A 16,928-nucleotide genomic window follows, 5' to 3' on the forward strand; every position below is an offset into this window, starting at 1 on the left:
GCAGTGCTTCTCTCTGGTATGCCTAGATAAACTATCTATTTCAGAACAGAGCCATGTAACTAGAAGATCTCTGTAATTTCCCTCTAGTGAACTTCCTCAAATTGCCTGCAGTGTTTACACCTGCACTAAACTGACACCAGAACAGCACAGAGGATCCAGGATGTCCACTAACCATTATAATTTTGTGGAGAAAGGTTGGTTTTAATTTGTTTTTATTGGGTTTGGGGTTTTTTTTTAAATATTTAGAAGATGACCCAAGAGACTCTTAATTTCAGTCACACTCCGCCTCCCAGAATTCTGGGCACAGTCAGTCATTCTCTGACTCATGGTCCATCTGCAAATGGAACTTTGGTGTTTCATGGAGATGAGAAATCCAGTGATGAACACACAGTTAGTCTTTGAAACCATAAGGAGAACAAAAAGACTACATAATATGTTAAATCTGTAATACATAGCACAATATATAACAATATGTATTTATTCCTTTTTGCTTAAGCAAACTCAAATTATATATACATTTTTTCTTTATAATAAATCATCACGAGTCATTTATAAATGTTTCCATCTAAAACTGTACATTTTTTTCTAGTATGTCACATACTTTGACTTTTCATTGAACATTGCTTGAACTTGCTCATCTTTCACTATTTTGAAGATAAGCTGTTCCTAAGTAAAACATGTCACATGACAGGACACATTAAATTGCAATGTTTGAAATTAATTTAATATTCAAAGTATGTTAACTGAGGGACTTACAAAAAAAGAATGTGTTCATAAAAAGCTGTACTATAGGAAGAAAAGAAAAGAACCCAAACTTCACAGTGTTCATTGGCTGATTTGCAGAAGTCTCCAATAGCAAAAATATAACTGAATTTGGCGATGAAATATTTCAGCATATTTGAAGTTAGATCTACAGACAATACTTCAACAGATAAATATTAAAAATATTAATAAAGGAAGACTAGCCAATATGTTTAGAGTCTAAACATCAGAAGTTTGGTTTCCAGATACTAAATAAAAGCATTATAAATAAATAGAGATGTAAACATTTACATTTTTTTCAGAGTCCTTAAACCTTTGCAAGAGAAGGATGCTAATGACAGGAAAACTAAAACTGGAAGAAAGAAAAACGATGAAAACAGAATAGAGCAATATTACATTATGAAGAAAAACTTGAATTTTAACAAATACTGATGTGCATGGTTGATGCAATTGTTTAGAAAGTCATGGTAAGTATTCATTTAAATGAAGTTCCCCTTCAAAATAAACAGCTAAATGTACAGACCTGGAGATTTCCGGTAACAACAGTTTCATAAAGTTCAAAATAATATGACAGGCTAAAATAAATTGGTTTAGGCAATGTATTACTTTAGAAAGCATTTACATGGGACAATTTTTAAAATGTTATTTGTGGTAGTTAATAAAGAAGCCTTGCCATATTTACACACTGACCTTTAAAAAAGTAACGCTTAACCCCAGGATCTGATAGACTGTATCCTTAAACATCCACTTAGGAAAAGAACAGTTGTACTAAAATCAGTGACATAATGTGAAAAAAACCACTGCTACTACAGTTGGAAGTGTGTCTTTCATGCATTTAAATAGTAAGTTAGCAGAAAATAAACAATAAACTTACGGACATTGTCTTCATATGGCAAAACTCAGAACACATACTTAGAAAGATGAAAAGTAGGTCTATGTTTTATTTCTTCCTTCCCACTTCCTTGACTCAGACACTATTATTTTGGTAACAATGGAACGAACTACATTTAAACCAGTTGTCACTTTTGCTATGGGTTCACTTAAACTGTAATAAAAGACATTCAAACTGCTCTATGAAAATTGTGGTGGGTCAATTTGACTTTTAAAATAGATACCGAAAATCGGGTAGCTACCTGAGAAGATGACAGAGATAGAACACAGTGGAAAGTAATCTTGGGAACAATGACTTGGAATTTCAATGGGCAAGCTAGTTCAATAAGTTTCATTAGTCTGCTGTGGTAAAAATGGATAAATCTTTTGACTGCATGAATATAGTATCAAATAATCTTTCCTTTTACATACATTAGCAGTAAGACTGATGCTAGAACTAGAACATTCAGCATCACTATATATTTGAAGGAATGTTGCAAACAAAGTAAACAACTTGGATTCAAGTTCTTACGTCAAGAGATCTGCCTGTGTGCCTAAATAAAAAGATGATCAAGAAACAGATCACATACCAGCAACTTCAAAGGGGATCAACACTAAGTAACTAAAATTCTACTAAAAGTAGACAGTTATCACCAAAACTAAAGGTAACAATTTGTTCAGCTTCAGTTTCCAACTAGAAATAAGACTGAGTTTTAAAAATAAAGGTGACTAACCCTTAATACTAGTTTTCAGGAAGGAATGCTTTCTACTCCTTGATACCTTCAAAATCAAGACTGGACTATTTTCCTGGAAGATGTGCCGTTATTTTAATTTCCGTAGATCTTTATATTCTCTTTGCTCACCGAGGTGCTTATTCAAGTATGACTTCATTGTCTCAATGACATAAAATGGTCGAACATGATCTAGTGGCACTTTGGGGCTTACAATTAAAGACTTAAGAGTATGCAACTACAAAATTGCTCGTATCACAGTTCAGAAACTAAGATTTCAACTTACCATTTAAAGGCAAATATTAATTATGTGGGTCAGTTCTTTTTCCTACATAAATTTTCTCCTTTCAGTTTCTTCTTTTGAAACACGTAGGTTGCAGAAGTTTCTGACTTAGCGTATTTTGTTTCACAAAATACTACGAAAAAGTTGGGCTATTACAAAAGTTTGGGTTGTTTTTTTACTAATGCAAGCCATATGAGCAACAACATCTAAAAATCTCAGTGAGAAAAACTAAAAATACTAATGGCCCATTTTTCAAGTACACCAAAGAAATTAGAGTACAAAAAGTTTATAAGTCCTGATAAGAAACAAATAGGAAAAAATATATCTATATTTGAAAGCAAATTTAATACAGGTATAAAAACATTCAGAATCCTAGCCTTTCCTATCTAACAAAGAAAATACTCTCCTCTTAGTTTTGGAATCAAAAACAAAACCCGAAACAACTATAACTACACTTGTATTTGTGGCAACTACGACAGCATATATATATATATGTGTGTGTGTGTGTATATACATACATATATGAAAGTTTCAGTATACAATACACCATTTTCTAAGCATTAACATTTGAACATCACAATCATCCACACATTCACACCATTTTAGTAGGCATTGCAACTCTTATGTACTACCATGAACAAATATTCCCTTACTTCTAAATGCTTTTGTTAGCATCTTACCCCACTCTGTTCCATCTCCTGAACTTCGAGCTTCTCCAGCTCCCTCACCATCTTCAGCTGTCACTAAAAAGTCAAATTCTTTCAAAGCTTCTTCAGTATCAGGGTCATCTGTAAGGTCAGCAGCTAAACCTTCATTACCAATCTGCAAGCAGATAAACATTTTTCTGCATTCAAATCACGAACAGATTTTCTAGTCATTCAGGTTAGAAGAGATATAGGTTACTCTCGTTGAGTAATTGGTTCCAGGGGAAAACATTTTTCAATGTGAAATGCAGAAAAAGACAAAGATCTCAGCTGGCTTATTAAAAAAAAAAAAAAAAAAAAAAAAAAAAAAAAAAAGAGAGCAGTGCAGTCTAGTGATCATTAGAAAATAAGAACACTGACATTAGCTTTAGCAACAAAAACAACCCCATACATCCCAGTCTTCATTTTTTTTATTTAACACATAACAATTAGAAAATTTTGTTGATTTTCTTGCACTATCAATAGCTCTGTAGAGAAGCCTTACAAACAAATTCTGCTTTCTATTGGTCCTTTTCCCCTTTTTGCTTTCCAGTTCTATTTCAGTTTTAAGCATAAATTTGGAAAAGGAAGCATTTTAAGAAAACTATGTTTTTACTATTTCTACCACATCTTCACCTTAAACAAAACAAATAAACCCCCTGCCAAAGGGTCAGTGAAAAGTTCTTCAGGTGAAAAAAATTTCCACGTGGAGTTAATTTTCTATTATTTGCACAATATTCTTACTTTTGCAGAAAGAGACTATTTTTATAAAGTTCACTATAAATGATCCTTTTGCTTTCTATAGAAAAACAAACTTTGTAAAAAAATCAAGAAGTAGCATAATATCTTCACATGTGCTTAGAGATTTATTTACTTGATAATCTTTTTATCATACTACCTACTGCCTTAGAACAAAAGAGATTCAACTGCTTGATTAATCTGTCTACCAGAAGTACAAGTTAAGAAGGCATGGTGGAAACTCCTTCCTGACAAGTCAAGCTTGGACATGAAGACTTGCATCAAGCCAAGTAGCCAGAGGGTCATCATGATACAGAACACAGTTCTGAGTAAAAAGTAACAAAACTGTCAGTACAACATTCATAAATCAATGTTTTTACATTGATTTCACTTCTTCAATTTCAAAAACCTCAAAGACAAGGAGACTTTTGGTACAGAAGAAAGAACTAAAATAGGACAGGTAACACAGTCTATCCTACCTAGGAAGTTGCTCACACAATGGAAAACTAAAGAGAAAAATAAAACTTAATTGAACCTTAAACAAAAGGTGATTTGAGACAAGTCTCTGCTAGGCTTTTAATCTATTTAGTAAAAAACTGCCTAAAAGGAAGACTTAAACATGTATTTGATGTGGAAGTAATTTTTTTTCACATTACATAACCTTATTTCCTCTAAGGAATTGTCCCTGCCTTCTCCAAAATTCAGAAAGGATGCACATTGTATTGTGCTAAATTTGCCTCATAAAGGGACTCAAAGTATGGAGAGAAGCTGACATGGCCAATTCACATTTGCAAATAGGTTGGTTGGTTGTTTTGAATTTTTCTATGTAATATATTAATTAAACTACCAAATTTACTAATAACGCATCTGCTTACAATCCATTCACATAACAAAGGTGCAACAAACACTTTAACATTACACATTTATATCATCTGGGGGGAAAAAATTCCCTTTTCAAAGGGAATTTCAGATCTATTTAAAGAAAAAACAAAATAAAAGATTTTTTACTTTGTGTTTCTTATTTATCCGATGCTTTTCTTTTCCTTCTGCAATATCTTCTATCATGTCATTCTCCTCTTCTTCATCGCTGTCATCTGCATTTTCTAAGAAGTTAAATGTTTCAAGAACATCACCAGAATTCCTACATAATTAAAAACATTGAGAGAATCCATTTTACTTGCTGAATAGATTTCGAAGATTAACAGATTAAATGAAATTGCTACCTGCCAGGTTAAGAGCTTTAAAGCTAGCAAAACAAGAAATGGTTGTATGAAGAAGTTTCTACAACTGCCTATGTCTTTATTACAAAAACACCACTCAGCAGAATCTTTGATTAAAATAACACCTCCAAAGTGTTTATATGACATAATTCAACTTCAATACACAATTTTTATGTATATATTAGTATAATATACATATATGTATGTAATAGATGTACATGTTCCTGTGTATAATGAGTTTTAGTTAAGTTCATAATCATTTATGGTGAGCTACACTCACAGGTGTTCAGAGACTCTCCAGCTGAAAGCTCAATTTGCACTGACCAATGATTAAGAAAAACAAGCTTTATGCATTTGTTATCTCTTCACTTACCTTTTGATTTCCTGTCCCTTTTGTTTTGACGAAGGAGATTCACCACCGTTCAGGATCTGTTCTAAGTTCTTCGTCTCTACTGAACCATTTGGTTCTGAATTGGAGAGCCCAAGCAAAGACCTTACCCTCTGGGAGCGTACATCCAATATTGTATCTGTATAGCCTACTTCCTGAAGATACCTAGTTGCATTCAGAGTAGGAAGAAAGAGGAAGGCATATTTGAGAAAAAAAGGAAACTTAGTATCACTGTTAAAAATGAATGCCACATCATTTATTGAAAAACAAGCTTCACTGCTATCCATCTCATATGGAAAACCTTACTCTGTACTGCTAAAAGCTCAAGACTATGAAGTTCTGGAAAACAAACTACTATATGCCCACCTCAACTACTGTTACATAGAGTAAGCATATATACAGCTCCTGGTACTGCAAGAAAAGTTTGAAACACCAATATTGAACAATGTTACTTACTGTCGCAGTAACTGTCTGCCTTGCTTCCAGGTCAATTGGCTATTCTGAGGTACTGCAGGAACCTCTGTATCTTTGGTATCTTCTGGAAGATACAGTGTCATAGTTAATAACTAACTTATAATATTTTCAAACACACAAAAAAATTCCCATCAAACAAGAAATACAAATCATGATCTCTAGCTTCAACTGGGTATAAAAGTACCCAAAATGTGGCACTTATAAAAGAGAAGGGGGAAAAAAAAAAAGAGAGACGGGTGTGGTACATAAATCTGTAGATCACAATTTTAAGGCATACTATACAAATACAGGCCAAAAGTCTGTCTTCCCAAAGACCAACATTTCAAAAGAAGTGAAATGAAATTCTGCTTATTAAATAGCCCAGCATTGTTACGAGAAATGCTTTCCTCTATCTGCAATACTGTGAAGAGCAAAACTGTTACTATCAACTTGATATTTACAATGCAAAATCAAATGCACTCCAGAGGAGCAATAAGGACAGCTTATTTTTAACTCTTTGGAGTTTTTTCTTTAATTCAAGATAAAAACATTCAGAGCTCCTTGAAAAAAGGAAAGGTCAATTAATTTTGATTTTCAGATTAAACAGTATCTACCCAATGCCAAATCTTTCCTAGATATATTCCCTATAAGACACTTACGGGAGGGTTGGGGGAAAGACGGAAAGCTGCAATAAATTGAACAGATCAAAGCTATTGTAAAAAAAGTTACCTGATTCAAAAGTTGGCATTTTCAAGTCACCTTGGTTCAATTCTGTGCCATATTTTAATTTATGATATTTTGCCCTGAAAAAGTATGCAGATGTTTAACAAATTAGCATAAAAAAATTTGAATAACTCAAAACATTCTGCTATTCCCATTTAAAGTAACCATACCAACAGTATAATTAATCCAAATAAAACTCTTGTGATAATTATTGCATCAAACAATTATTATTAGTCTTCCTATAACACAGTTTCAAGACAATATTATTACAATTATTCAGAACTATCAAATAACTTATAGATGAGAGTTCAGTATGTTCTCCAGTAATGTGGGGTTTTCCATGTAGATCAGCTAATAAGAGAAGCTTTCAAAAACCAGCAGGTTCAGCTATTTAGTAGAAATTATTTTCCAGTGGTACCACTGTCATAGGTAGGCAATCACACTACAATGAATGAACCTCTTATTTGGGATTCCTGCTTGCCACTTTCAATTTCCACTTCCATTTCTCTCCTGCTCTGTCTTTGTTTATCATACATATCCTTCCCTCTGAAAAACCATGTTGGAGTGCTAGCTTCTCTCATCACATGTATTCTCTTACTGATTTTCTCCTTCTCATTGACCAGAGGCTTAGCTTCCAATTCCTGCTTAGTCCACCTAAGCAAATATGCCTCACTTCTTCCCATCTTCTGATCTCTGATACCATAACCCTAACCTCTCCTTCTCCATCCCTTTCTAAAAGATTGGTCTTGGTGATACTATTTCCATGGAGGTACACATAAGCCTATAAAATCTTCTCTACCCAAGTTGCATATCAAAATGTCTTCAGCGCCCTTTACCTCCAAGAACACAATTTGAACTACCTACACCTATATCCTAGAGTTCTCAAACTTTATCACTGATCTTTCACAGGTCAACTTTTGCTTCACAGATCCTTTGCAATAATACTCAAAATCTCAGGGTAAAGAACTCTAAATGTTCTGCAGTAAAGCCAAGGGAAAAAATCTCTGTAGAAACATTAGCAGCCACATCTCAAAAAAGTTTGAAATACAGTTGTCTTTATAATTCAAAATGAAACATTTGACCAAAATTTTAAGAATAATTGAACCATACTTATCTCCCATCAATTTTAAAGACCTTTCTTGAATATGAAAATTCCCAAGAAAAGATACATAATGGAACATGTGCTGGACAAAAATCAAGGACTTCCAAAAAAACTTCTCAAATGGTTGAGCCACTACTGCAAGTGTTTCCAAATTGAAAATAAAGGTACATCTCAAATGTTGCCTAGTATATTTGATGATATTGATGCTTTTGAATTTTTGGGATTTTTAGTTTTTTGTAGATTTTAATGTAGCTGTATAGTCACTTTAGAATTGTAGTTAACACTCATCAAACCCTATTCCCCTATTTCATATTGAATTTTCTAAATTCTTTAGGCTTGTTTAGGCTCCTTTCAAGGTAGAACTGTAGTAACACCTTCTGTTTAAGAACATTTGCACCCCAGGCCTGAACAACAAGACATCATCATAGTCAAAGCAACTTCAAGCCCAGAACCTTGCAAGAGCTCCAAAGACAGTATGTGCCATGAAGAAGAGGGAGATGAGGAAGGGAGGGGTCTTAGGACCTCCGACTCAATTTCTGGGGGGCAGATCTGGGGGCAGGTGGTTCTCAGATCAGACCATAAACTGGAAACCCCGGACACGGGTGCACACTTTTCATACTCCTTGTGCCAGAAGGCCTTCATTAAAGAGCTGTTCTCTGTCTTATCTCTACTAAATTTGCCTGGAGTTTTTTCTGCTCCCGATCCTTAAAGCAAGAGTATAGAAGATTTTCTTTTAGGGTTACAAAAGCATCTCCTAAAATTGCAAATAGGAACTCTCATTAACAAACTGTCAGTAGATGGCACTATTGACCCTTTTTAGTAAGATAAAATCCCTCATTTCATGGCAATCACATTGCAACTGAAAAACTGTGAGGCCCCCGAACACTTTTGAGTGACCTGAATCTGACTGACTGCCAATTAAATAGAATCATATTTTTTAATTATTTATGAATAGGTTCATAGCTCACCCACGCACTAGTAAAGACTGTCTGCTCCAGGTGCTCTCTTTAAATTGAGAGACAAAGCTTTGTGCCACACTGTAATAGGGCAGTGTTCCACCAAGCTTTCCAGATATGGAAAGTACATACTATGATTTATATGTCCTATAAAGTATTGTACATTTAGGGGTAAAAAAAAACCCCAAAACAACTCTAAACAACCAAAGTGAAAATAATTCAAGTTAAATAAAGTTGACAAAATATTTTTTGCTCAATTCATAAGTGAAGCCAATAAAGTACTGGAATTGAAAAGTCAACCTAAATTTGTTCAGTTTTGAGCTGTGGTAACACTATTTAGGAGCAGTTTCTCCTTTTGGAGTTACAACTTCAAAACATTAATTAAAATTCTGCTTTAATTGTTGATTAGAGCAGATAATGATATATCTGATCTAAAATTATACCAATGACTAGCCACTACAAATAAGCCAAAATATTGCTGCAGGCAATGAGATCAGTTGTCTTTCACATCACAACTTGAATTTTACAGCTAGAAATAAATCTTATTTAATTCCAATAAACTGTACATTCACACATCTGTTCCTTCTGTGTGGTCACAAAAAGTGATAGTTATTATATACCTTCAAACACACTAACAAGCTACAGCGTTGTTGACAAGTCAGTGGCATTACTCTTCCACACCACATAGTAACTGAATTCTACAAGAGCCAACTTCTGAATCCTTAGAGTATTGACTTATCTAAAGCTAGGTTTCCATGAGTGAAAAAGTAAGAAGAGAAAAAACCAACACCTTAAGTTGATTTAACTGCTTTCTGCTATTTAACTGTGGAAGCCCATCACTCAGTTATAAGGGTGTAAGTCAGCTCCAGTTCAAAGCCCATGAAGCCAAAACACAGTCCCAGTTTTATGACTTCAGCAAGTGTCATTAAGTTAAGCACAGCACTATGGTAATGAAGCTTGGAGCAGAGTGCTCAGAGCATGCAGCAGACAATGTCTCCAAAACATTATTACACATACTTAGAGATAAATACTAGAAATATCAAACTATTTTGCAACTACTGCATTTTATTTAATCTTACACACTGATGTTCAATTTCATATCCTTTTTCTGTAAAGTCACAACAGTCCATGTCTGAATTAGTTTGTCCTTGACTCCTTATAATTGATATTTCACTGCATGACACTTTTTGATGGTGTGGAGTCGGTAACAAGAAAAGGAGAAAGAGGGTGGGGAGGAATCAGGTGCAACACTGAAATTTGCTGTCAACAATTCTCGGGTCTGAAATTCTCAAACTTTGTTTTGCTTTGGAACACGTATATTTTCATTAGTTGTGATTCTTCACTCAGAGGAACAATGGCAAAAAAATAACTCCTGAACACTGAGTGCGACAAGCAAGAAATCAACATAGTATCATTCTCATATGATTTACTAACAAGTAATGATTTACTAGCAAGTACCTGCTTGCTTTCCTTACTCAATCCATCATACTTTCACAGTGAGATCCCCTCAAATCACTAGGCATTTGTAGCTTCCTCATTGCCACCCACACATTCACCAATCAACACAAGTTTCAGTTCCTGTTTCTAGCAATCTCCATAAGAATTCTGACTAGAACTTAAGCAAGGCTCTTCATCTTAAAAACTATGCAGTACTTGCTTGTACCCACTAGCCACAAAAACGAAAGTAAATGGTGTGATTCTGCTGTTCTGCTTCTGGTGTGCGTTTACAAGTTTCTTGCCCATTGGATGAATTTTGGTATTTCATGGGAAGACAAACTATAAAGGCAGCTGCATTTCAGGAGAGAGCAGGAATATGGTTTCACCAACACCATTAATCTTCAAATTGTGCATCCTGTTATATGATGTCTTCACATTCCAGCTGTAACTAATGGCCTCTGATTTATCTCAAAAAGCAGGCAATCCTCACAGCCTTATGGTATGCACTTGCACAAAGTCCCTGTGCAGCTTAGTTTATTATTGCCAAAATAATCAAAATCTTTTTCTTCTATTTCACATAATAACTTATCTCCAAGACATTTGGGTCTGCCATAACAGTGTATTACTTCTTTGATATGCTCAATGTTCTTTACAGGAGGAGTAGAAAAACCCCAATACTCTGCATACATCTCATCTGCCTTGAATCCAGACTGACTTGCACATTACCTGTTTGATATAACAATGTAAAATTTTCAATCTTATACTAGCTGGAAACCTTGAACTACTTTCCACTACAAGGACAGGACTGAATGAAATAACAGATCCTTTCTGTCTACTGCTTCACCAGAAAAGACATGATGTGCTGATATGGCTTTCTGTATGAATATACAGTTTTCTGAAGCACCTTTACACTGGACACTTCACACAGAAAAATGCAGCCATCACTGCCAAAACATTAGTTTTTAATATGAAAACAGTTCAAAGTTACCTCTGTAGTAGTCACAGTACTGGTGGATAATGTGAAATATATTTAGATATACTTAATGCTTGGATAACTAACTTAAAAATGTCCAGGTAAAGCCTCACTACACTTTGATACAAAATTTTAAGTTTATTCTGACAGGTATGTTCCTCTGAAATCAAAATAAACAAATAAAGAGTACCTGTTTTGTTGCCTGATCCTCAGGTTGTTTCACTATTGGATTCAGCTACTTTTTAAGAGCAAGATAAAACTAAGTATAAGAACTGAGTCCACTACTAAAGGTATAGGCACATGACAAGACTATTTTCCTAGTGTTTTTGCAAAATTACCTACCAATTTTGGTCAAATGAAATAACCAGGCAACAAAAGAGCATGTAGGTTTGAAAGACATTAGCCTGCACAGACTGAATGGAATTTTAACTTTTAAAGCATTAAATTAATGCTACAGAAAATGCACCTCCTGAGACTAAATATGCTAGCATCTACCCAATGACAAAACAATACTTTAAAACGCAAAATCAACTTTTAAAAGATTCCGTTCGGTCACAAAAATACAGTTTTCATCATGCAACACATAAAAACGGTTGAAAGGGATCAAAAGAACAGTATTTTTCATCCTTTCAAATTCAATAGCTCTGAAGCACACGTAAAGGTATAGTAATAAGGTATAAATCTGTTGGGCATGTTCATTCTCCAACTCAGAAAAGGGAAACTGTCCAGTTTGTCTAAGACATGAGTCTAAACGTTTTGAAAATTATGCAACTTTTTATTATAGCTGACACTAAGGTTTGTCAAAAAACACAGTGTAAAGATGACCAACCATAAAAACATATTACATAAAGTAACATAAAATCATCTAATAAAGATAGTTCACTTAATGTGACAGAATTCCCTTTAGTCTGCAAAGTTTTCCAGGTCAGAAAAAAGCTGAACAATTTGTATACCTACCTTTCTTGTTTTAATGCATATTCTAACATTTTTATTCTTCTCACTAAGTCTTTCTTCAAATTTTCTTGACCCTTTCTTTCCCCTTGTAGAAACGCTATCCGAGCCTGAAAACACATACACAAAAACACAAAAAGAAAAAATAGATTTTATCCATTCTGTTCCCAAAATAAAACAACCAAGTCTGGTTCAAAAGGAAAAAGAAAAAAAAAGGGAAGAAAAAGAAAAGAAACTTTTTTGCATTAATTACTTCAGTGAGTCAAAACCAACAAAAATACTTCTGCCCTAGACACTACTATTTTCATCATTTTAAGATGAACAGGTATTAGTTTGTACAGTAACACTACAAGAAGGCACAAACAGCACTCTTATTAAACTTTTTAATATATGTACACATCTTTGTCCTTGCACCATTGTTAGCATAAATTCTATTACACATTTTCTTCCAAACCCAAAGCCATATTATATTAGGTACACAGCAACCAGCAATTTAGCTTTTAATGCAAACATACTGAACAGATTAAGAAATGAGTACATGAATTCACATACAGAAATTACAAATCAATTGTACAGGAAACAACTATTTTACGGATTCACATTTTACTTACTAGTGACAGCTGAAGGTTAGATTATCAAGGGAGAACTGGGTTTAGTGTGCTGTTGTATAAGGGGAAAAAATAATGCTATGATTTTTTAAAGCATCAATCATACTACCCACCTAATTTAAAAAGAAGTAAGGAAGATATCTACTTGCCTGCTAACCTAGTAGATGATAATAAATTCAGAACATACAAGTCATCTCATCAAACTTTAAAGTAGTTGAAAAATAAAAGCAATAAGTTTGTTGAGGACAAAACCAGTCTATTCACTACAAAGTGAAAGGACTTGTGTTTTGACTTTTGCAAGCCAAAATCCTAGGGAAGACAAGGGAAATTGCAGAGATGAATACAAAATTTAAACAGTCAATGATTGTACTGGATTGGTCATCATTACACAGACTCATTTGTCCTCATTATGAGTCTAAATTAACTGAAGCCATTGGGTAGCTCACTACAAGATTAGATATAAAATTTCCTTGGAAGAGGTATTTAAAAAACTAAAATAAGGAAAATAAAGCAGAGACCACATTGCTCTACTAAGCTCAAGAGCAACAACACAATTTAATTATTAAAGGAGGCAGGGGGAACTGCTATAATTGGCACCTCATCTATCCTTCAAGATTTTTTTAAAGGGATTGGTTGTACATTTTCACTACTCAGTGGTTACAGCCTGAAACAGTTTAACCAGGATGATAACATTCTTGTATCACTCCTTTCTTGAGATTAAGTGATATCATCGTATAAGACTTGACATATGAACCCTGATTTTAGCCCCTCTGGCCTTGTGCTCAATGGTGACCAAATTAAAATATGTTCCTTTAACTTGAATTAGCTAAGTAATGATTTAATCAATTAAAATCCTAGTGAGAACAAGACAGTTATGAGTATTCCAGTTAAAAGTCTGTCATGAAAGCATTTTCAACTAACCACTGTCACTTGGTAAGAAACGGTAATGTACCAGTGTACGGTAATAGAGGAGAGTTTAAGGGACGGGGGGAAAAAACACCAATGCCACACCAAAAAAAACCCCAAACACACTGAAACAGACTTCATACTGACTGCACAGATATTTCAAAATAAAAGGTAGGGACCAAGATCCAGAATCAGCAAACCCAACTATACTCAACTGCAATAATGTTACTTAGATTCAAAAAAACACTACAAAACTGACTCTAATCAAATACAAAGTTAACAGCCTTCTCCCGAAAGCTACTACTACACATAATTTGTACTCCCCTAATACCCCAGGCAGCAAATGACCAAGACAATTTCACAAGCCCAACAAGTTATCCCAGTTTTCACCAGTCAATGCAAAGTTGTTACATAAAATACACATTAAATAGTTATAAAAGTAGGGGTTTTTTGGAAGGTAACATATTACATGCACATATGAACAACACTGTACTTCAAATATTTGGAAGTTACTGACTGCCCACAAACTCTTCCTACAAAAATAAACCTAGAACTAAATACTTTAATAATTATCTAATAAAGGTTATAAAAGCTCTTATGCCCTTTGGCTTGAATGCAATTCTCAGCTTCTTCCAAACTTCAGGTCTTCTGTAAGTGATAGTTTTCTCCCCTTTCATTACTCTTCTTTCACGGGCCAACACCCTCCTACAACTATTTGACAAATCTTAGTTGCCAGCTGCAACCGTTGGGCCTTATTTCAACCTTAGAGAGGAAAACAATATAATTCTGATCATACACAGAGGGAGGCATCTGCTTCCTAAAGGCTCGCAGACAAAATTTTTCCATATGTTAATACTTCTGGAGTACTTGGCCAAGCAGAATCAAGTTTCCATATTTAAAAGGTATTGCCTAGATCTCATACTTTTCAACCAGACAGGTTAATGAGCTGAGTGATCTTGAGAATTAATATACTAAAGAAACAATGGTACAGAAATAAAAATAACCCAAAATCCACCCTACAAAAAAAAAAAAAAAAAAACTCAAAAGAACAACAGTATTTATAATAATCTTTAGAGGGTCCAGTAGGTTGAACAGAAAGGTTACCACAAAACACACGTTGTAGCTGGGGTTTTGACATTTTTGTCAATATTAGCAGATTTCTTTTAGCATTGCTTTCTGTAATTGCTTGGATACACATTTGACTGATTTTAGGATTTATTACTTTTTTCTCATTGTAACCGTCACATAGCTAAAATGTAATAGAAGTTAAGAGCTCAATATTTAGAAATATCAAAAATCAATTTAGACTGGAGGAGTACTTAGTCATCAAAACCCTCAACATGAAACCAAGAATTAGGTCACCAAAAATTTGCTGTATAAATTAATCAACTTGCTCCCTTCGGTCTGAACTGAGAAATGAGAGGTGTCAAAACAATACACTTGATGTACTCCCTGACTATGAGCCCTAAGGATTAACACACAATTTCCCAAGACCTTTTTTGAAATGCGGTAAATCTCGGGGTCGATAAAACCAGATAAAGCAAACACATCAGTCTCCCTCAGGGGTGCTGTACTAACTTAGGTTCCATACACAAAGACAAATGCTTAAGAAATTATCTCTACATAATACAACTTCCACAATCCTTAGATATTCAAACATTGAAACAATTGAAACAATTCTCAGGAGAGCTAGATTTGATATGATTTGTAAATATACTGATGATTTGAGATTGTCTAGCACAAAACCTGGGAAACAAAATGGCAAAGAAGCATTTGGTCTCACCTTTTCACCCCACCCTCCCTAGTTACAACAGAATTCTTTCTATTGTCTTACACCAATTTGTAAGTCCCCAGGCTGATACTACCAAGAGCAATCCTCCTCCTCATACTGCTGTTCCTTCTGCTGTGCTGACTGAGCTACTTCTGTTCACATATATCAAGTCTACCGAGGAAATCATCCTATTTATTTTTTACTCAGTTCTGAATTACATCAGTTTCCTGATTCTACTCTGTACAGCCATGGGAGTACGCAGGCTGGCACAGGGGATGCAAACAGGATACTGAGGTAACAGCTCCCTTCAGAGACAACATGGTCTTAGATCAGCCTAAACTGAGCATGATACCATAACATGCATGTCCAGGGCACAAGAGTTGCAGAAACAAGAGCAGAGAGACTACAAAAGTCAAATACAAGTCTTAACTCTTTTGAATTGAAAATTTAATCAAAATGCACTTTAAAAAGTGTATGAACAAGAACGTTTCTTAAGGGGAAGAAAACATGCTCTTTTACAAAACATGTAATAGTTCTGTAAGCAAAAATATGGCCTTTCATGGGTTAAAATCCAGCTGTATTCAGTTGTGTGCAGATTCTGTTAGAGTATTTTTCACTACAGATAAGGACTGTACTTCACATTCTTCAAAGCCTAATCAAGAGTCTTATTTTCAAGGCAGGTTCCTTCTTTTCTACCAGCCTGTAAATTTCCATATTTACAGTGTTTTCACAGATCCCTGGGATCCACTATGTTTCTACAAAATTGACATTTAATAACTCTGGTCTCCCTCTACACCTTGGCCCTCAGCTGTGAGTACCACCACACAAACTTGCTCAGCTTTATTATGAAAGTGAATTCGGGCAGCTTTGAGAAGTAGTTAGAGTGACAGATACTTTGTATTTGTGCAAGGATGCATGAAATAATGCCTGAAACAAGGCAAGATAGAATTCAAGGATAAAAAGAATTACTGAATAGCTACTTGAACAGTATGGATCCCATGAAAAAGAGTTGTCTGAGATTTAAAAACTACAGAATGCACACACAGAAAAGAACATTTAAAAATCCTAGTATCTAATATTTTAGACTTTGTAAACTTAGCATTGTTTTAATGGCATATTGCATTTCAGATATATATGCATTTTGGAGTTGGAAAAGTTTTTATCTTTTAAATAGCAAGTCTGATCATACACAAACCAGGCAACAGTGCTTCACACAAACACTAAGATCTCAAACAAGAAACTGAAGTTTCCCTTAAACGACAGGAATAATTAAAAATCACTGATTATACTGATAGTCCACATCCCTAGTATGCAATTACACTGCTTGTTCAAAGTGTAATAGAAGATTTAAACTAGTTTACTAAATTACTTAC

At 34.5% G+C, this 16,928-nt stretch overlaps 1 protein-coding gene across 3 annotated transcripts in view; it reads right to left on the reverse strand.

Annotated features, from left to right (window-relative positions):
• Positions 1 to 12,380, reverse strand: part of STRN3 (striatin 3) — a 44,461-nt gene extending 32,081 nt beyond the window's left edge. For 2 of the 3 annotated variants that reach the window (XM_018082588.1, XM_008925002.2), the window contains exons 1-6: positions 12,277 to 12,380; positions 6,858 to 6,931; positions 6,132 to 6,213; positions 5,661 to 5,840; positions 5,076 to 5,208; positions 3,327 to 3,468 (exon numbers count right to left, since the gene is read on the reverse strand). In XM_018082588.1, coding sequence (XP_017938077.1) covers positions 3,327 to 3,468; positions 5,076 to 5,208; positions 5,661 to 5,840; positions 6,132 to 6,213; positions 6,858 to 6,931; positions 12,277 to 12,305 — 640 coding nt within the window. In that variant the 5' untranslated portion in view covers positions 12,306 to 12,380. The remainder of the gene's footprint in view (positions 1 to 3,326; positions 3,469 to 5,075; positions 5,209 to 5,660; positions 5,841 to 6,131; positions 6,214 to 6,857; positions 6,932 to 12,276) is intronic. The other variant, XM_018082589.1, reaches the window with a different exon arrangement.
• Positions 12,381 to 16,928: the final 4,548 nt, after the last annotated feature.

This window comes from Manacus vitellinus, unplaced genomic scaffold (genome assembly GCF_001715985.3).
Source record: "Manacus vitellinus isolate BGI_N305 unplaced genomic scaffold, ASM171598v3 scaffold_6_pilon, whole genome shotgun sequence".
In the NCBI taxonomy this organism is placed as follows: domain Eukaryota; kingdom Metazoa; phylum Chordata; class Aves; order Passeriformes; family Pipridae; genus Manacus; species Manacus vitellinus.